The sequence below is a fragment of the Rhinatrema bivittatum genome, chromosome 3 (genome assembly GCF_901001135.1).
Source record: "Rhinatrema bivittatum chromosome 3, aRhiBiv1.1, whole genome shotgun sequence".
Lineage (NCBI taxonomy): Eukaryota > Metazoa > Chordata > Amphibia > Gymnophiona > Rhinatrematidae > Rhinatrema > Rhinatrema bivittatum.
The window spans coordinates 368,984,321-369,006,104 of record NC_042617.1 but is presented as its reverse complement, the minus strand read 5'-3'; the positions used below and the strand labels follow the sequence as shown (position 1 = coordinate 369,006,104).

Genomic DNA, 21,784 nt, shown 5'->3' with positions numbered 1-21,784 from the left:
CAACTTCTTATGTTTTTAACCTAAGGAGCAAATCTAATGCTTTGGAACATAAAGGGTCAACAACTTTTTAAGACATGAAGGAGTTCACATTGAAAAGTAACTCATGAATAATGGTAACTAGTTAAAGAGTGCCCATTTTTAGTGGAAGCCAGTGCAATTTAATTTTCAGAAAAATACTCTCACAATATCTGGTACCATTGCTAATCCTGGCAGCAGCATTCTGTGCCATCTGTAACAAACAGAACATTATTTTAGACATCCCTCTATACAAAACATTATAGTAATCTAATTTGCTCAATACCACGGTTGGTACTACTATTCTAAAGTAATATAGGCCTTGGTATTCTTAGTGTAACACTAAAGAGTCTATTCAAATGGAAGTTAGAGCCTTGCTACTGGGTTCTAGTTCAAACTGCACCAGATATGCAGTCATTAAGAGAACTCTTAGTGAAGAATAGACAAGACCTTGTTTGCACTGTTCTGGTTCACTGTCTCCACAATGCTGTCACTGAAGCACATCCAGAAATTGGTGGTTAGAGCAGTGGGCTACAAACCAGAGAAACCAGAGTTCAAATCCTCCTGTTGCTCCTTGTGACTTTGGGCAAGTCACTTTACACTACGTTGCCTCAGGTACAAAATGAGATTATAAACCCTCTGGGGCTAGGAAAATACCTATAGTACCTGAATGTAATGTGCTTTAAACTGCCAAAAAGCGGAATATAAAAAGCTAAAATAAAATATAGAGTCAATGAAGATGTACCTGCATCCACCACTAACCACACTGCAACATGCAACTATAGGTAGCTGCAAAGTGTTCTAGTTTTGAGAATTGAAAGTATCATATTGTAGGACCTACACACCTTAGTATAAGACAGCTTTACAATAACTGATTAGACAAGAGTACTAACTTACACTGTGATATCTGTAAAACTAAGGCATGAAAGAGACCTCAAAGAAAAATCAAAAAGGTTAAGTCTGCTCTAAACAATATTATTATTAAGCATAGATGTGAAAGTAGTTTAGGTCCAAATGCTCTAAGACATGTGAGACTGTAAATCTGGTGACTATCCCAGGAAAGAAACTGAGGTAATGTGTTTGAAGCCGCCAACTCCCAGCTAATCAATTGGCAGTTACGAAACTTGGAACACAGTCATACCCTTCTAATGCTACTGCTGCTATATTAAGTTTTAGTAAACCTCATGCCAATCTTGAATAAATCTGGCAATGGAGAGAATCTCAACAGTCAGCTTGCACCTCAGTTACTGCAGCTGAGTAGCCTCCAAATTTGTGTGCACACATTTCACCATTGTCAGGTGGCAGCTTCCAAAGGGACTAATGATAAAAGGTACTGAACTATGGTAAGAGGGTAACTACCCTTTAATAAAAAAAAAAAAAACCCGATAACCAGCTTTCACTCCCCCACCCCAAGCATTACAAGCAGATGGAAAAAGAAATTCAAACCCATGCTCTTTATCCCAGCTTGTGGGCGTACCAATCCGACGACAGAGACAGGGCATTGCAGGGGAAACTGAATACCGCATTATTTTCTAAAGTGAATTCCTTTCTGCTCTGGCCTTAGCCATGCTGTTAATGTTTTGAAGGCTCACTAAGGTAAGAACTGGCCCTGTAATGCCCTTTTCCAGGCCTGGAGGAAGTAGAATTGAACCTGCTCTGTAAGTGGAAACCGATGGTGACATATACAAAATCGTTCCCACCCGGCCATAAGAGACACGCCTGAATTAGGGAACAGGCCGGAGCTTGCCAAGCAGCATCTCTTCTAGATAATAACAGTTTACAGTTGTGCTACACCTCCCTCCCCTGCAATGAAATGGCAACAAGTGAGTGTACATTTATCAAGCAGAACCCCCAATAAATATAGCCAAATGATTATTTTCACTTATTTTGGGTAGAGGGAGGAATCCAATGATGTAAAGGCGTGAGAAAGAGTACAACCCCACCTAACCCGAGACTCTCTTGGAGTCAGCTCCCCTTGTGAGGCCTCCACTTCAACCCCCCACACCAAACCACATCCCCCTCACAATAATTAAAAGTAGAGATTGAGATCCTAGTTGCTCTGAAACTGCAATACTTTTTTTTTTTTACCTTATTGAGGTACGGATTGCGGGTGAGATCATAGCCTCTCTTTTTGGTGTAAAACTTCCTGATGCTTTGACCGGAAGAGCCTTGTTTTGTCACCGGAGCTACAGACATCTTGGAGAAAATGGTGAATGTCACTTGGTGCAGTAATGCGGTGTGTGGTGCCTTTAATTGCAGTGTCCCCTGGGAGCGAAGCAAGTGTTTAGAGCAATGATGCCAGTCTGAAACACAAAATTATCATATGGGAACCTCATAATGATCATAGTTTACAAAAAATCACCATAAGCTGCTAAAATGGAAAAGTGTGTATCACAAGAAAAACATTCTAAAAATCCAAATGCTTCATAAAAGGTCAGACCTGAAACTGGGTCTATTATACATTGGAAGCAGTGCTTAAAGAGCTTACCCTGAAATCTGCTACTATCCCCGACTAAAGTTGGGACAGCATGAGGTCTATCACTATGATAATTGCTGCTACTATCAACTGAGAGCTGGAATAGTTAAGATCTCTTTCACTAAGTGACAGCTGGGACACCCTATCCTTGATGGAGATTTTAAGCAGGGTGTTCATATGTTGGAGAAGAGAATGGCATCAGAAAGTAGTTTTTACCCCCAATCCCACCACCACTCAATACTATTCTCACACAGACATATGCTCCCAAACTGTTTCCCTTTCATTCCCCAGTGATCCCACACACAGTCCCTTGTAATCTCCCCAAAATGATCTGCTTTGCTCTGTTACATTCGCCTTTCATGTTCCCTGCAAGCTGCCTGGGAGGAAAAGGGCAGGTTCAGGAACCAGAGAGCGGTCCTCTGAGGAGTGAGATTCAGTACTGCCACCAGATTTTCACAGCCCTAGGCACAAGGCTTTAGTGTGCTTGATAACTCCAGGCCTGATTATCCCATTGTAACTTTCTGACAGAATCCTGTTAGAAGGAAAGCATTGGCATTATCAAGTTCTGTCAGTTACTATTGCAGACAGAGTCAATACCCTGAACAGAATCTTAAAAAAAAAAAAAAAAAAAGATTTGGTTAAAATGACTTTTTAAAAAATATTATAGTTGTCTTACTAAAAGAATGAAGTTTATGCATTTAATTTTAGGTCCGAAGGAGGAAGTAAACCCAAGTAGACCTTGTAGTGTTTACAGAATATCCTTCCTGCATCCTCTGACAGCAGAAAACCACATGACAAGGAAGGGAAAGACTAAGGAGAAACTTTTCCTGAATAACAGTTATTATTCTTTATTAATAATCAGTCATTCACTTTGGCTTGGGGGGAAGAAATAAAAGATGGAAATTGTTCCACCATGCGCCACCTCCATTTGAACTGGAGAGGGGATTAAGACATAACATGGTCCTTACATAACAGAAACTGTCTCAGGAGGCCGAATAGGAGATTTAGACCCTTCCGAGGCTGGGGCTGCAGCAAGCTGGAAGGGAAACGGAGGGGCGGAAGAAAGAGAGCACGTGCCGCACAGGCACCGGGAGATGCGAAACGGAGGAACAAGAATCGGGCTAGCTTTAGCACCGGCCGGGGCCCTGCGCGAGTACCAGGAACGGCACCTGCCAGGGCTGAACCAGGCCAGGCCGGGCCGGGCGAGTCCCTCCCCCATAATCACTACAATGGGTGGTTCGGCTTCAAAAATCAACGCCTCACCCCTGAAACGGCCACGCAGCGCCCGCCAGAGGGGAATGGAGGTGCACGATCAGGGGGAGTCACGGGACAAAATGGCACCGGGGCAAGGGATGCTTGGAGCGTCCCGTCCCGTCCCGTCCCCCCCCAATCCTTTCAGGCTCACTGAGTGAATCAAAAGCGCCGTGTGGTGCCCCCACCACCTCGGGGCCCCATGGCAGTCACCCTGGCTCACCGACCCACTTGTAACAGCACCGAGAAGGCCCGGCAGAGAGCAAGACAAAAACTCAGTAAGCAGGCAGGCAGGCAGCCTCCCCTTACCTGGCAGCAGAAGGGAGTGAGAGGCACTGAAATTCTAGTGAAGCAAACTCCACTGCACCCACAAACACAAACAGCCCCACCCCCCCGTCAAAAGTAGAAGGCACTGAGATTACACTCCAGCAACAAACTCTGCTCCACAGCCCTCCGTATCTCAGGGCAGGAGGAGGAGGCACCCGGAGCCCACACCGACCTACCTCGAGGCAGGCAGGTGGCCGCGGGAGAGGGAAAGCTCCACCACAACCTGTCCAGGCGGGCCAGCGTAACCCAGCAAGCCGCGCTCCGCCCCCCGCCTCCGGGAAGACCGCGGCCAATAGGCTGCAGGGAACCGGGGTAACGAGGGCGGGGGGAGGGGGGGGGGGGGGAAAGCAGACAAGGCCGAGGCAAGCCGGAAAGCTCCGCCCCTGCCCCTCCCCCTTCTCACCCTACAACGCTGCGCGAGGCAAGTCGGAGTGCTCACTCGGGCTTAGCTGATTGGCTGCCGGAGACCCGAAAGGGGGCGTGGTAGGCGGCCCGGCTCGGCCGGCCCTGTTTGAAGTTAACGAGTCAACTGTGTTTTTCGCCCTTTCGCGCAAGTTTGTGTTGCCGCTCGCTGTGCCCCAGCGCAGCTTTTAAAAGCGTGAGGAAAAACAAAACGACCTTTGCAGTCACTCTGTGCAATTATTGTATAAATATGATAATGCATTAATTTATAGCCCACATTTTCCAGAAAAGTTATCCGATGTCTGACAACACTGATTTACAGAAGCGCTGACTTGCGGCACCAGTGGCTCTGCAGAGCTAACAAATGCAGAACAGTCCCATAGAGCAGAGGCCAGAGAGTTATTGCCCATTGCAAATAATGTAATCGGTTAATTTTTCACAAGCATTGCGCTTATTTGTCTCAATGAGTGGGCAATTGACTGCTAATCTATTTCATCACTTTACGCCTGCCTTAACACTCCTTTCTCAGACTTTTGACCCTTGTAACGGCCTCATAAAACATTATTTGCTTGGGGTTTTTTTTAATGGACTGTTGGTTATAATTGTGTTGGACTGTTGGTTATAATAGTGTAAAACTAAGTGGTGTGTGCTCTTTTTTTTTAGAGTTGTCAAATCCTCATCTCGACAGTCATAAAAGCAAACAATGTTAGGAATTATTACGAAAGGAATAGAAAATAAAATGGAGAATATCATAATGCCTCTGTATTGTTCCATGGTACAGCTACACCTATAATGTTGTGTGCATTTCTGATCACCACATCTAAAAAAAAGATATAGTTGCATGCAATGAAAAAGGTAAGAGATGGGCAACCAGAATGATAAAGGGAATGGAACTGCTCCCTTATCAGGAAAGGCTAAAGAGGTTAGGGCTGCTCAACTTGGGTAAGAGACAGCTAAGGGAGGATATAATAGAGGTCTATAAAATCATGAGTGAAATAGAATGGTAAATATAAATTGGTTATTTACTCTTTCAAAAAATAAAAGATATGGGGACACTCCATGAAGTAGATAAGTAGCACATTCAAAACAAATCAGAGGGGAAAGAGAGGAGAAGAGAGCCGAAAGCCAGTGGTGAGATTACCCTCCTTATGCTGTTACATCTATCTTGGGGCACCAGTGACAAAGAGAGGTCCTGACTTACGGCCTATTTCATCTGGGTGGCAGCAGCGGCGTGCAGCTGAAACCACATGCCAAAGGGCACACCCCTTAGCAAGGATGTTTCTCTTGGCATCTTTCTTCATAGGAAGAAAATGAAAGGCAAAGATTTATATGGTATCTCCTATCGTCCAAGGCCCGAATCGCCATCTTACCTGGCAAATTGAGGAAGTCATAGTAGACTGTGAGAGGGAACCGTCCTCTATTTTGGGGCCTCCCTAAGTCCAGGCACGAACTCAATACCTCTTCAACTGGAGGTGGATACCGCCACCCCTATATACATTAGCTCTCCAGGTGGTGAGCCCCTCTTATGAGAGCTGAGGGACCCGATGTTCAGCTAAAGGGTAATGTTCTTTCTATTATAGATTCATCTTTGAACTTATTAATCTTTCCTCAACCTATGAAGCTCCTCCTTTGGTTGGGAGTGCTCCTTTGCCTTCTATTTTATCCTTTTCAGAGATACCTATCGATTCAGCAAATTCTAAGGACATTACTCTTTTGTACATTTGGCGGGTGGTAAATCGGGTTGATAAGTCCCTATCTACTTCTATGCTGCAATAGTGCAAAATAACTGAAGACTGAAATCACAAGAGCATGATGTACAGCTCAAAACTATGAATGAGTTAATTTCTAATGAGAAATCCCAACAGACAGGCCGATACTGTAAAAAGTGCAGGATAGCTGGCGCTCCATGTTGAGCGCCTACTCTCCCGATATGCGCCCAGGTACCTCTCCTGTGCGTGCAATTCTCTATTTAAATGAGATGTTGCGCTAATAAGGAGGCTATCTCCTCTGAATGGATCGCCCCGGTGCGGACGGTAATGGGTGCCGTGGACATCAGGACAGGTCCTGGAAGGAGCGTCCCCTGGATAGAGGTAATTCATAACGGGACCTCCCGTCTATGCGTAGGAATTTGCAACTGGGAGACTAAGTCCTACAGGATGAAATTACCTCCGGCTCCAGAATCCAGGAATGCAGTCGTCTCAATGGACCCTCCAGGGTAACAGGCACGGTACATTGAGGAGCTGTAGCACAGCCTAGGAGGAGCTCCTCCCGACCTCCTAGGCTTTGGCATTTTCCGCACGCTCCTGGCAGCGTGCCAAGAAGTGGCCCTTCTGACCATAATACAAACACAACTTCAAAGAACGGCAACGTTGTCTCTCTTCAGCAGAAAGCGGGGCCCGACCCAGCTGCATAGGTTCGCAGGTGGGAGAATCTGGACGAGATGTCTTAGGAGAAGGCACAGGTCTCGCCGACCCAACAGCCGAACTGTGGCGAGAGGAGCGTTGCTCCTTGGCCCGTTGTTGTAGGTGGCGGTCAATGCGGGCGGCCATCTCTATTAAGGCGTTGAGGTCCTCCGGCAGATCTCGAGCAGCAATCTCATCCTTTATGCATTCGGAAAGACCCTCCAAGAAGATGGCCTTCAGACTACCATCCTGCCAACCTACTTCTTGGGCTAAAGTCCGAAACTCCATAGCATAATCTGCCAAGGAGCGAGGCCCCTGACGGAGTTGCAGCAGATCAGATGTAGCCGTGGCTACTCAGACGGGCTCATCAAAGGCCTGTCAGAAGTTCGAGATGAACTATTGTAAGTTCGTTAGCGAAGGATCATTGTTTTCCCAAAGGGGAGAAGCCCATATTAAGGCTTTCCCATCAAGCAGGGACAGGATATACGCCCACTTTCACCGCAACCGAGGGGAACTGCCGGGGCAACAGAGAGAACCGTACGAAACATTGGTTCAGAAAGCTGCGGCAGGTCCTTAAATCTCCAGTGTAGCGGGAGGGTGCCGGTAGCTGAGTCACAGAAGAGCTGTGTCCCTCGGGGACCCCGCCAGCAGGAGGCAAGGACTCCAGGCGAGAGGATAGCCGTTCCACCGTGGCTGCCAGAGTATCAATGTAGCTCTGGTGCTGTAGCATCTGCCGGGCCATCCCGGGCAGATCCGAGGGAGCGGACACATCCGCCGAGTCCATGGCCTTGCAATCTGTTATGGAGTCTCAGTTTAGTGGACCCTTAGGCCGACCTGCAGGAGACTGGGAAAGGTGGTCAATGTCTCTAGTATGTGGCAGGCTGGGAGGCAGATGTTCAGGCAGGACGTAGAGGTGCTCTTCACCCTGGAAGCTGGTACTCCCCCGGGAGGAGCCCGTAGGAGCCCAACTGCTGGGACTTAGGCGGCTTCACCCTTGGAAGCCGAAGCACCCCCAGGAGGAGCCCGTAGGGGCCCGGCCACTGGGACTTAGGCGGGTTGTTGATCAGGACTGAGAACTGGAACCAGACTAGGACAGTAGACACGTACTGTAACAGGGCTCGGGTTCTGGAACCAGGCAGGAACTGTAGCAAGACTTGGGTACTGTAGCAGGCAAGCAGGAACGGAGCGAGTATCAAGGTAACTCATTCCGGGGCACGACGCAACAGGGAACCAGGAGCTAAGCCCGTTGCAAGGCAAAGATTGAGTGTCCGCGGCCGGCTTATCAAGGCCACAGCGTCTGACGTCAGGAACTGGGCGGAGTTACCACTGGCGGGAAACGGCCTAGAAAAGCGTCCAAGTGGCGTGAGCGCGCACCTAGAAGCAGGGCGTCCATGGAAAGCTTCCCGGCGGCGCAGCCCCCATGGGGACGCCACCAAACAGGGCGCAAACCAGGCCTCCAGAAGCGGGAGTAGGTCCAGGAGCACGGAGGTAAGGGTCTGGTCGCGGTGCTCGCGGCCAGAACCGCAACACTCATACTCAGATAATTTGGAAAATCAGTTTAGGGGGGAAAATTAGAGATTTTTAAATTTTCCACAAAATAGGTTGCTTTCAGCTTTTGAATTATTGAAAAGTATTTTGTTGATATTTTAGCGATTCCTGATAATAAATGCCCTCCATTATCTACTTTATATTACCTTCCAACAGGTAAGAAAGTAGTGGCAGTTGAGGAAAGTGTAATAGATTCTCTGGTGGTTGAGAGTCTTAAACTTTCAGATTTCCTAGAATCATCTATTCATGATATTCCATTAGAGCTACTCTCATAGTTTCTTTTGCACATGAACAGGATAAAAATCTTGCTTTTGGAAATTTTGTACTTATAAAGATAGGTTTTGTGGTCAGCGAATAAATGTGTTTCTGGATGTCTCTAGAGTTACACAAGCTCATAGAAAGTAATTTTTGCAGTTAAAAATAGAATTATTGAAATGGGAGCTAGGATCTTTCTTAGATACCCATGTAAATGTTTGGTTACTTTTCAAGGGACGAGATTTGTGTTCACTGACCCTTCACACCTTGAAACATTTATTAGGGATAAGACAACTGTTTAGAGAGTTAGAGTAATGAAAATAGTAGTGGTTCTACAGTATCTATGTATATTACTATGTTTTTTATCTTCCCCCCCCCAATTTAATGTGGACTAGATGATTTATATTATTGACATTTTGAAGAGTTTCTTCTTTTTTTAGTTTTTCTTTTTATGTTCCATATTGTTATTTCATTTACTGTTAATGAAATCTCCAATAAAAAATAAAGTATATAAAAAAAAACAACAGAGAACATTCTTTTTCAATGAATGCACAATTAAGTTCTGGAAGTCATTGCAAGAGGATGTGGTGAAGGCAGTTAGTGTAACTGGATTTAAAAAATGGCCAAGTGCCTGGGGACCTAGACTCCATCCTGCCTGGGATCTTTCGGGACAGGTCAAAGGCTCCACGGCTGTATTCTTCTCCCAAGGTGCAAAGTGGTTGTCCTGGGAATATTTTGGACTTTTATGTGGTAGGAGCTTTGCTTGACACCTGAGCCTTGTTGGATTCAGAGAACTGGGAACTCTGTGTTCGGGATGCCTAGGGATAGGGAAGACCTGCTCTCAGAGGTTGCAAGGGGAACTCCGGTGTTATTTCCTTTTTACCATGCTTGAGGTCTTGCCTGGAATTCCTTCTGGTCCCAGGCCTCCCCTTGCCTCCTTCCAATTTCTTGTCCCAGCAGGATCCAGTTTTCCAGGCTTTCTGGTCCCACCCTCCAGCCCCTTTGACATCCACTGACCATCCTTTTCATGCCATGCTTCTGGAGTAGGGACCTTCTTTTCCAGTTTTTATTTTAGTTTGCCTGGGATTTTCAGTGTTCTAACAAACAAAGTCAGTGGAAAAATGGCTTTGCTATAACACAAAGGAGAAAAATCAGTGGAAGGTATGCCAGAAACAATATTTATTTAGTTCCAATTTTTAACTTTACTGATGTTTATAGCTGTTTACGCTGGGCTTCTAATCAGATGGTTGACATTATCAACACCTAAACAAAACCTTTGTTAAATCTGCAGATTATCATCTGAATTCAGAAAACATTCTGCTTGGCTGATGTTAAAATTAGTTCATAGTCAGCCACTAAAGATAAATAAGAAAAAAATTAAAAACCAAGATGCCTGCTTCACAATAAACCACAAGACAAAAAACTTGTATCGTAGATTAATGGTCACCTTTAAAACACATCTTTTTCATTAGCTGTTAATGATATATATATAAATTATAATATGTTGTTGCCAGTGGGATTTGAGATGATGCTATTTGCTGAAAGGGCACAAAGTCTAGCAATTAACAGCAGCCATACCCTTGTAATTATGTACAGCTACATTTAAATATTTCAACTATGCATAGTAATTATCACTGCTTTAAGCATTTCATTTAGAAGTTTTGATATGTCTGTATTTAGTGCACAATTTATTGAACACCTTCCACTTTATTTTCACTAAGAAAATATACTATGAAGCTTTTGTTATTAATTTTAACACAGTTTAGTCAATCATAAAATATTTTGAAGATTATATTTTAGTAAGGCACAAACTCCATACTATAAAAGTGCAAAAAAGCTTTTTATTTCAAATCTGTTTTATTAATTCAAAGGTCTTTAACAACATCAGAAAAACAGCAGGGTGCATTTGTTTCTGATACACCCTACATATTACAAGTACATGACAGAACATTTACATATTTTGATACCCTAGCCCCAGTCCCACCCCCCACCCCCACCCTTCCTCATCTAACAGCTAGAAAGTAGACCAAACGGAGGATCCTACTCAACTGATCTATTCATGGGTAGACAACTCACATCTAGCCCTAGGGGATACATTTTGCAGGTAGGGGTGCCAGACATTAATAAAAGTGCATTTGCTTTTAAAACAATCTTATAGTGGTTTGATTCTCCAAAAAGCTTTCTTTTAATCAATGTATTTTTCTTAATAACTCCTCAGTTCTGCCAAATTGAATATTCAAGGCATCTCAAATTCAAAATGTAAAATAATTATCCCCCAAACACAACAGAAGTACCACTGTAAGGATGAACCAGGCAGCCAGTTCAATCACTCAATAAAACTACTATTAAAATTATTTGATAGCATCATTCAACCAGTTCAATATGAGAGTGAAGTCCAGGGTCTATCATTAACTCATAACAATATTGGATGGGAAAGAATGCCAATATAAACCCCACATGTCTAGCTTTAGTTTACATTAATTTATTTATTTTGATATACCACCTTTCCATCAAAAATCAAAGCTGTTTACATGTAATAAAATAAGCATAAAATATTTAACATAAAAATGCAATCCTAACAAAAACCAAAATATACAACCATCAATTAACAAAAACAATGTGATAAATTGAAATAATAAAAGCCTGTCTAAAAAGCCAAGCTTTGGCGCCTTTCCTAAATTTCAAATAGTTTGACTCTAAGAGAATTTCCAATGGGAGACCATTCCAGAGAAGTAATGCTTGAGAACTAAATGCTGCACATTTGTAACCTCCAATCTAATTTCTAATGGAGAGAGAATCCCAAGAAGGTCCTGTTGTGATGAATGTAGCGATCTGGATGGTCTTCATAGAAAATCTCCAAAGAATGGATGCAGAGCAGAACCAGGATGTTTCCCTTTCACCTCACTATACAAAAATATATATATATACATTATGGTTTCACATTCATGACAGCAGCACACACTCCCTCTACTACCTTGCACATTCTGAAGTGACACAAAACACTGCAAAAAAACACACCCAGGAGTTAATATTCAAAGTATTTGTCTGGGTAACTTTTGGAGTGAGGCAGGCAAAATAAAGCATTGAAAAATGTCCCCTATTCACCAGAAAAAAAAAGTACCAAATACAAAGGGAGGGGGGGGGGAGGGGAGTTCCAGGGGCATGGCTAAAATGTACCTGGCCTCTGATTTTCAGCACTAGCCAGATAAAGTCATCCCTCCAGCTATTTCTGGTTGGAAGAGTTGCTTTCCTAAAGTTATCCAGATAGCTACGAAAAAAGGTAGCAGGCTCAACGCTGGATCCCCACCCAAGATAAAATAAAATGTAGTGGACCGAGCATCATATCCCACCACCCCTCCCTAATATTAAAAAAAAGAATTGTAGACCAAATCCCACCTGAAGCCCTCCAACAAAATTCCCCTGAAGCCCAGCAGGGAGGGGGGTGGGGGAGGGAATAGAGGCTCTTCCCTCTTGCTGCTGCACTGAATGCTAAGTTCCAGTAGCTCTGACAGCCACTGGCCCTTAAGTATTCATTTCTTCACTTCACTCTGGGGTGAAGCAGCCAATCCCTGTTCAGAACTCCCTGACAGAGAAGCAGCCAATCCCTGTTCATGTGACTGGTTGCTTTACCTCAGAATGAAGTGCATAAATGAATAATAAATGCTGACAGCTTTCAGAGCTACTGGCACTTAATGCTCAGCCTAGCAGGAGGAAGTAAGAGCCTCTCTTCCTCCCTCTGGGCTTTACCGGTATTTTTCTTTTGGGAGGCGGGAAGGGGATTTCACTCCAGATTTTTTTTTCTTTTTGGTACATGAGGGAGGTAAAATCTGGCACACGGCCCCCTACATTTGATTTTATTTTGGGGATCAGGCTCTTGGCCCACTATATATTATTTTTCAATATTCAGTAAGCTGGTGAGAAGCAGTGTTACACAGATAACTTTATCTGAATAACTTTACCCAAGTATATTCAGCGGCACTTTTACCTGATAAGTGTCACTGAGTATCTGGCTAAAGTTGTCCGGGTAACTGAATATTGATCTCTCAGAACCGATGTGTGAACTCTATCATATGATAACAGCATTAACTGCCAGGACTCAACAACCCTACCTATGAAAAGGTAACATTGCAAATAGCACACAAAGCGCTAGAACATCAATACACCTCCTACTGGAAGAAAACCATGCCAGATTGCTATGCATTCTCTACAAAGAAACTACACACTAGCAAAATACCTCACAGAAACTACACATTAGCAAAATCCCTCACCAAATATAGAACAGTCAACCACAAATTAGAAATGTGTAGACAAAAATCCCAAGTCCCAAAAAACCAGAATCAGCAAGAAATGCAACTCTGAAGAAAAAGAAACAGAAATCCATTTTCTCCTCTATTGAGCAAACTACAAAATATAAGAGATGCGCATTTCCAAAGATGACATATTCCAATCACTAAACTGAAAATAAAATTCCTTTTTTCTACCTTTGTTGTCTGGGCATTTATTTGTAACCCAGTCCACTTTTTGAGTTACTAATAGGTTTCACAACAGTCTAGTGCAGATAGGGAAATAATTAGGGGAGTACCCATTTATAGACAGCCCTCCCATTGGCGGAGCTGTAATAGATACCCTTGGTCCTGAGGTTTTATAGCGGAGCTCTGCAATAAGCTCTGGGAGCAGTCTAAATTGAGAGTGAGAGGTTGTATTTTCCTAAATTGGATTTTGGGCCTTCCTGGAGTCTCAGAGACCCTCCAAAACCCCTCCAGGATAAGCAAAAGAGGCTCTGCTGCTTTACTCTCCCCATGAGGTGCAGAATGGCTGCTCTAGGACTGATTTTGGGGATTTTGAACATTTATTTAGAGGAGCCCTGCTGAAAGCCTGGGCCTTTCCGAAGCCTATGCAATGGGGAACCCTGGAATGAAGATGCCCAGTGTTTAGGGAAGATCTGCCAAACAAAGGCACCGACCCATTGCAGCGTATTCCTGCAGTTATCTAAGTTGGGAAAGAAGATTTGTTTTCCACCATCTGGGAGGAAGTGTTTTCTGCCCCTTTTCTAGCCCATCAAAGGGGACTGGCAAGAACTGCAGTCCATAAGGATTCCTACCACCAGAGATCCCACCAGAAGATCAATCTACTAACTGTGAGTAAAAGATCTACATTCAAGGGAGGGCACCCATCTGGCATCCACAAAGAGCCCTGAGGGATAGAGCCATTAACTCTGTGCCAAGATAGATTTTTGTGCCATGGAGAGGAGTTTCCCATCCATCCAAGGGAGCCTAACCCAGAGGGACCATTGCACAATCTAATCCAGAAGTGTGGATGGATTCCAGGCCCAATAAAAACTAATGCATAGATAGAGGGGAAAAGATCTGTAATTCTGAGAGAAACTGCAGAGTCTGTGGTGTGTGATTTACCATATTTCATTGTGCCATTCAAAGAAACCGTATCAGTAAAGCATTATTTTGGACACTGCCTACGTGATCTGAGTGTGGTTTGTTTGGCACTCAACACACAGCTCACATTTCCACCCCTAGTCCGAAGTACCTACACCTTGGGATGGGAGGAGAAGTAAAAGCTAGCCAGAGTCCCTTCCCCAAAGAACTTACAAATAACTTTATGTCCTCCTCCGTACTCAACTTGTACATTAAGGAGGGGTTACATATTTTTATCATCACGCAAGTTCTGAACCCTTTTTGCCATTTTCCTCTTATCATTCTTCTCCTAGCTCCTTTTCATGATCTCCTTTCCATTTTTTGCCTGTTCTCTCTTTTCCTGTCTTCTTCACTTCTTATCCTAGATCTGACTCTGATCTCTCTCTTTTATCTTATTTTTTTTCCATTTCTCTCTTCTCTGCCTCTCCATTGCTGCCTAGATTTCACTCCTCCTCCTCTTTCACCAAAGGAAGGAAGGTGGAAGGAAGGCAAAATGATTGCTGGCATGGTTAAAAGGTGAGGTGAAAGAGGCTATTTTAGCCAAAAGATCTTCATTCAAAAATTGGAAGAAGGATCCAATAGAAGAAAATAAGATAAAGCATAAGCATTGACAAGTTAAATGTAAGACATTGATAAGACAGGTTAAGAGAGAATTTGAAAAGAAGTTGGCTGAACAGGCAAAAACTCACAGTAAAAACTTTTAAAAATATATCCGAAGCAGAAAGCCTGGGAAGGAGTCAGTTGGACCATTAGATGATCGAGGGGTTAAAGGGGCAGTTAGAGAAGAGAAGGCCATCTTGGAAAGATTAAATGATTTTTTTTGCTTCGATGTTTACTGAAGAGGATGTTGTGGAGGTACCCGTTTGGAAGGTTTTCATGAGTAATGATTCAGATGAACTGAACCAAATCACGGTGAACCTAGAAGATGTGGAAGGCCTGATTGACAAACTGAAGAGTAGTAAATCACCTGGATCAGATGGTATACACCCCAGAGTTCTGAAGTAACTTAAAAATTAATTTTCAGATCTATTAGTTAAAATTTGTAATCGATCATTAAAATCATCTATTTACCTGAAGACTAGAGGGTGGCTAATGTAACCCCAATATTTAAAAAGGGCTCCAGGGACAATCCTGGAAACTACAGACCGGTTAGCCTGACTTCAGTGCCAGGAAAAATAGTAGAAAGTGTTCTAAAGATCAAAATCACATAACATATAGAAAGACATGGTTTAATGGAACAAAATCAGCATGACTTTACCCAAGGCAAGTCATACTTCACAAATTTGCTTTACTTTTTTGAAGGGGTTAATAAACTTGTAGAGGTGAACCGGTAGATATAGTGTATTTGTATTTCAGAAAGCATTTGACAAAGTTCCTCATGCATATAGGGAACAATAACCCATGCTGTAGTTAGATGATGTTAGGTTCCATATTAGGAGTTACCGCCCAGGAAAGAGATCTAGGCATCATAATGGATAATACTTTGAAATCAGTGTGCTATGGCAGTCAAAAAAGCAAACAGAATGTTAGGAATTATTAGGAAAGGAATAGTGAATAAAACGGAGTATGTCATAATGCCTCTGTATCGCTCCATGGTGAGACCGCATCTTGACTACTGTGTACAATTCTGGTTACCGCATCTCAAGAAAGATATAGTTGCAATGGAGAAAGTACAGATAAGGGCGACCAAAATGATAAAGGGGATGGAACTGCTCCCCTATAAGGTTAGACTAAAGAGGTTAGGGCTGTTCAGCTTGGAGAAAAGACGGTTGAGGTGGGATATGATAGAGGTCTTTAAAATCATGAGATATCTAGAACAGATAAATGTGAATTGGTTATTTACTCTTTCAGATAATAGAAGGACTAGGGGGCACTCCTTGAAGTTAGCATGTAGCACATTTAAAACTAATCGGAGAAAATTCTTTTTCACTCAACGCACAATTAAACTCTGGAGTTTGTTGCCAGGGGATGTGGTTAGTGTAGTTAGTGTAACTGGATGTTAAGGTTTGTGGGTATGTGGACCCTTGGCCCGAGGTGTGAGTTGGTACCACCTGTGGGGAGGAGCCCACACCGCCGGGAGGCGAGGTCAGGAACGGCAGGGAACTCTGGGTGAGATGTGGAGAGGTCCCGAGATGTCAGGGAAATTCCCCAGTAGACAAACAGGCTGAGGCTAGTACTTGGAATGAGGGCCCCGAGAGGGAAGGCGCCAGGTAGACCACAGAGCGGGCAGGCTTGAGGCTGGCGTACAGGAGGTATAGTGGAGACACCCTCCCCGAGGGGCGGAGCAGGGAGCGAGGGCGATGCCGCTGCAGTGACGTAGGCCTACCCACGGAGCAGGGAAGCCCGAGTGAGGTCTCCGGTGATGACATAGTTTGAAATCCGAGGAGCAGGGAGCACCGACAGTCTCAGTATGATAGAGAAGCACAGCCCCAAGGAGCGGGGAAGTGCTGGCAATCTTTAGTAGCACTTAAGCGTGACCCCGAGGAATGGGGAGGCGTGGCCAGTCGCAGTGTAGCACGAGAGCACGACCCCGAGGAGCGGGATGGTGCTTGAGTCTCTTGTATCGAATGAGGGCGCAGCCCCGAGGAGCGGGGAAGCGCCGACAGTCCAACACAGCATGTAGGCACAACCCCAAGGAATGGGGAAGCACAATAGCAACTCCTGAGAGGTAAAGGTGTACCAGGGGCAGCCCCGAGGAGCGGGGAGCCTTGCAGAGTACTCCAGCAAGCGCAGAGCCAGCCCGAGGAGCGGGGGAGGCCAGGAGACAAGGTCCCCGTACAGAGTGCCCACTGGCCCCTGAGGAGTGGGTACCAGAGTCCAAGGTCCAATGGAGTCCAATAGCATAGCCACAGGAACATAAGCAGGAGCTAGTAGAGACGAACGGAACTTGTTGCCAAGTCGGCTAGCTGAGAGCGAAGGTGGAGCTTAAGTACCTGATCTGATGACATCATCAAACAGGGACACCTCCAAGGTTCCCGCCGAAGAGGCTTCAAAGGAGGGCCCGGTGGCGTGCGCATGCGCCTAGGAAAGCCCAGAGACAACGTGGGTGGCAGCGGCATCTCAGCCACCATGAGGAGCCATGGGGAACGCGGCGGTGGAGACTGGCCTGTGCCGCGAGCAGACCCGGGAAGGGCTGGAGAACGGTGCAGGATGTAATAAGTGCGGTCGCAGTCATCTGCGACTGACGGGCATAACACTGGGTTTAAAAAAAGTTTGGATAAGTTCTTGGAGGAGAAGTCCATTACCTGTTATTAATCAAGTTGTCTTCGAAAATAGCCACTGCTATTACTAGCACCAATAGAATGGAATAGACTTAGTTTTTGGGTACTTGCCAGGTACTTGTAGCCTGGATTGGCCACTGTTGGAAACAGGATGCTATTTGCCTCTCACACATCCTTCCCCCAATACATTCTCTGAACCTCTTACCCAGTAAGGCAATTTCTTATGTTCTTACCATCTCTCACCCTCCAGTTCTCATTATGCCAACATTATCTCCCTTCTCCACTGCCACCTGTCAGCCCTCAATCTCCCTCACTAGATTTCTCTCCTTACCAGTCTCCTGCTCTTGTCCTTCTCCCATCCACCATCTCATTTCTTACTGTCCAACAATCCCCTCTCACTTCTCCCATCCCATTCTTTTTCACTCTTACCCCCTTCCAGTCATTCCCTCTCATGCTCTCCCAGCACCTCATCATTATCTGCTCCTACTTCTTCATCTCCAGTCATTTCCTCTCTTGCTCTCATGCCTGCCTTCTATTGTTCCAGGTCTGATTCTCTCTCCCTCCAGTCATCCCTACACATGCTTTCCAGTCCTCCCAATCCCTTTCTCTATTTGCCTCTCACACTTCCTTCCCCCAATACATTCTCTGAACCTCTTACATACCCTACTCTCGAACATCAGCCCCTCTCTTACACGTCCTCTCCCTTCTCCCCCCTCCCAATTGCCTCCACCGGCTTTCGTTCATTCCCCCCCCCCCCCCCCCCCAACCAGCTCTAGCTCATCTCCAGTCCCCCTCATCACTAACTCTGGCACTTTCTCACACACTGTCTACCTTCTCTTAATCACAGCTAGAATTATAAAGGCAGACAGGCTCTGGCTGGCCTTGAACAAGCGGACTGCTGAGACAAAAGATTGGAGCTCTGCCCTTGAATCACTAACTGGCTCTGATAACTTGAAGCTGAGCAAGCCTGAAAGGTTTATATTATTTGTTTGTATATTGACAATCAGGGATTTATTTCAGGCGGTACAAGCCATTACTGTGTACTGGCACCATTTCAGTCGCCTTCTAGATTTGCCTTGTGGTTCCCAAGATACAAACATGAGCTTGATACTGACATCGCCTCTGCTCCAGGTCTCCCTTCCTCCTTGCACCTTCTCTTCTGTGCAGGCTCGCAGGAGAATGTGGTCGAGGCATCTCCAGCCATTCTCCACGGCCCATGCAAAAACATGGCACCTCCAGCCAATCCTGCAAGAGAAGGTAGCACAAAACCCAATCACTGCAGGAGAATGCATCATCTCTGTAGACATACCTGGGAACTTTTGAATTGTGATTGTTCTGAGATTGCTGTTGATTAGTGGAAGGCAGGGGAGGGGCATGCATAGGTAGGAGGAAGGGATAATGCATATCTGACAGCCTATCTAATCTGCCCACCCACACCAATTGCTCAGCTCCTCAATCCCTGCCATTCTGAGATTCCCCTGTGCTTGTCTCGTGCTTTCTCAGATTCAGATAACTGTCCTTGTTTCCACCCCCTCCACTGGGAGGCTAATTCCATGCATCCACCACCCTTTCTGTAAAGAAATTGTAACATTTGTCGGTCGCGGAACGATCCCACAACCGACAGCACTCACCCCCACGATGCCGTCGGTTCCCTTGTGTGGCATGGATGCCGCTGACAAACAATGCCCTCACTCGGCACACTGCCATGCTGCTCACTCCTGGGATCCTCCATAGGCCCACATGCACATGGCACACCTATACTTAAAGGCCCCAGAGTGGGAATCCAGCCACAGTACCTCCTGATGACCACAGCAGGACCAGCCTTCTTAAACCCACCTCTCAGAATAATAATTGCCTCAGCAACAGGTCTTGCCTGCAATGTGTGCTGCCCTTGTGTCTCCTCATGCCTTGTTTTTGTGCTTTCCCTTTGCCTTACTCTCGCCTTGCCTTTGTCTCTTGCCTTGGTCCTGTTTGTGTCCTGCTTTGCCTTGCTTGTACCTGATTCTTGTTGTGTCTGTATCCTTGCTTGGTTCTTGCCTTGTCAGTTCCTTGTCTTGCCTGGTCCATCCTCCCCTGCCTTGGTCTGTCTGTCTCTCTCTTGGCCTGATCTCCTGGGACTGACCTCTGCCACAGACCCAGACCACTCTCTTGCCTGCCGCCAGTAGTGACCTCTGCTACGGACCAGACTACTCTCTTGCCAGCTGCTGACCCCCTGCTGCGTATCTTGACCATCTTTTGTTCTCTGCCTGTATCCGGACACACTCGCTCTCTGACCGCTCTGAAGAGACTCTCACTTAAGACCTGCCAGCCCCTGGAACCCAGCTCCAGCTCAGCCCCAGGAAGGTCGCATCTGCCAGCTGTCAGTGCCAACCCCGTCACAGCCCAAGGGCCCACAACTGCGACAGAAATATTTCCTTAGATTATTCCTGAGTGTATCCTCTTTCACACGCATCCCTTTACCTTTTTTGCTCCACCTTCATCCTGCTAATCCACACTATCTTGCTCCATCACCACCACCAACTTTTCCCCCTCCAGTGATGATCCCCAGCATTATTTCCCTTCCTCCCTCCCTGACCCCAGCGCTCTCCTTGCTTCCATCCTCTTATAAAGTTACAGGTCACAAACTTGTGCACTCTTACCCTCCCCAGGTGTGCTCAAACCTATCCTTGCCTCTCCCCCCCCCCCTCCCCCCAGCCAGTCGGGTTTTCAGGATATCTTTAATGAATATGCATAAGATGTATTTGCATTCACTACCTCCTATGTAAGCAAATATTCCTCATGCAGGTGTTAATTTCTGAGCAGCCCAAAACGTTGTACAGAAAAGCAGAAAATACTGCTTTTTCTGTACATCCTCCGACTTAATATCATGGCCATATTAAGTTGGAGGAATGAAAAGTTTAAAAGATTTAAAAAAAAAAAAAAAAAGATTGCCGGCAGTCAGGTTAGGGCTTACTTAACGAGCGTCTGTTTTCTGAACCTGTGGCCTTGTGCTGGTGAGGAGAACGGACGCCAGTAAATTTAGCGTCTGTTTTCTCATCCCATTGATAGCCAACCTCTGCAGTCGACCCCAGCACCTCCTTGGCAGCGCGATCCCTAATTTAAATTTTGCAAGGCACCCCCAGGAGCAGTGCCTGGGTGCACATTAGGAAAGCAGGTGGTGAACACTGAGCACCCGCGTTCGGCGCACTTTTATTGCATCAGCCCCATTGTTTGGTTTCTTGGAGTTTCCATGTCAGTTTTTGTCAGCATATCTCCATTTCTAATTTGTGGTCACTTATTCTGTATTTAGAACATACAAAGATAAGATTTGCCATAAAGGGCCAGCCCAAGCATATACCCAGTTTCCAACAATGGACAATCCAGGTTTTAAGTACATGGCAAGATCCCAAATGGTAAATAGATCCCATGCTGTTATTACACAGTAATAAGTAATGGCTATTCCCTAAGGGGTAGATTTTAAGAGAAGCGTGCGCGGGGTACATTTGTGCGCGCTACCTAGTGCGCACAAATGTACACCCGATTTTATAACATGCGCGTGCTGCTGCGCGCATGTTATAAAATCCAGGGGCGGCGCGTGCAAGGGGGTACACACTTGTGCACCTTGCGCGTGCCGAGCCCTAGGGGAGGCTCGATGGCTTTCCCCGTTCCTTCCAAGGCCGCTTCAAAATCGGAGCAGCCTCGGAGGGAAATTTTCTTCCTCTTTCCCCCCACCTTCCCCTCCCTTCCCCTATCTAACCCAGCCCTACCTAAATCCCCCTACCGACCTTGTTTAACTTTTTATGCCTGCCTCTGTCAGGTGTATCTTGCGCACACCAGCCTGCTGCCGGCGCGCCAACCCCCGGCACTGCCACTGTGCCGGAGGCCTCTGTCCCACCCCCGAACCACCCCTGGATCAGTGCCATGCCCACAACCCTGCCCCCTTCCCGCCCCTTTTCAAAGCCCCAGGACATATATGCGTCCCGGGGCTTGCGCGCGCCGCCAAGCCTATGCAAAATAGTCTCGGCACGCGCAGGGGCAGGTTTTCGGAGTTACACAAGTAACCCTTTGAAAATCTACCCCTAAGTCTACTTGGTTAATAACAGTTTATGGACTTCTGCAGGAATTTGTCCAAACCTTTTTTTAAACCCAACTTCACTAACTGCCTTAACCACATCTTCTGCCAATGAATTCCAGAGCTTAATTATACATGGAGTGAAAAAGAAAATTCTCCTATTTGTTTTGAATGTGCTACTTACAAACTTCATGAAGTGTCCCCTAGTCTTTGAATTTTTTGAAAAAGCAAACAATCAATTTACAGTTCCTGTTCTATTCCACTGATTTTATAGACCTCTATCATATCTTGCCTCAGCCTTCTTTTCTCCAAGCTGAACAGCCCTAACCTCTTTAGCCCTTCTTATAGGGGGAACAGTTCCATCCCCGTTATCATTTTGGTTGCCTTACTCTATAACTTTTCCAATG

General features: G+C 45.5%; 1 protein-coding gene across 2 annotated transcripts in view; it reads right to left on the bottom strand.

Moving 5' to 3' along the window:
* Window positions 1-4,401, bottom strand: part of ME1 (malic enzyme 1) — an 869,023-nt gene extending 864,622 nt beyond the window's left edge. Inside the window, exons 1-2 of one of the 2 annotated variants that reach the window (XM_029595519.1) lie at window positions 4,246-4,401; window positions 2,104-2,318 (exon numbers count right to left, since the gene is read on the bottom strand). In XM_029595519.1, the coding sequence (XP_029451379.1) occupies window positions 2,104-2,211 (108 nt within the window). In that variant the 5' untranslated portion in view covers window positions 2,212-2,318; window positions 4,246-4,401. The other variant, XM_029595520.1, reaches the window with a different exon arrangement.
* Window positions 4,402-21,784: the final 17,383 nt, after the last annotated feature.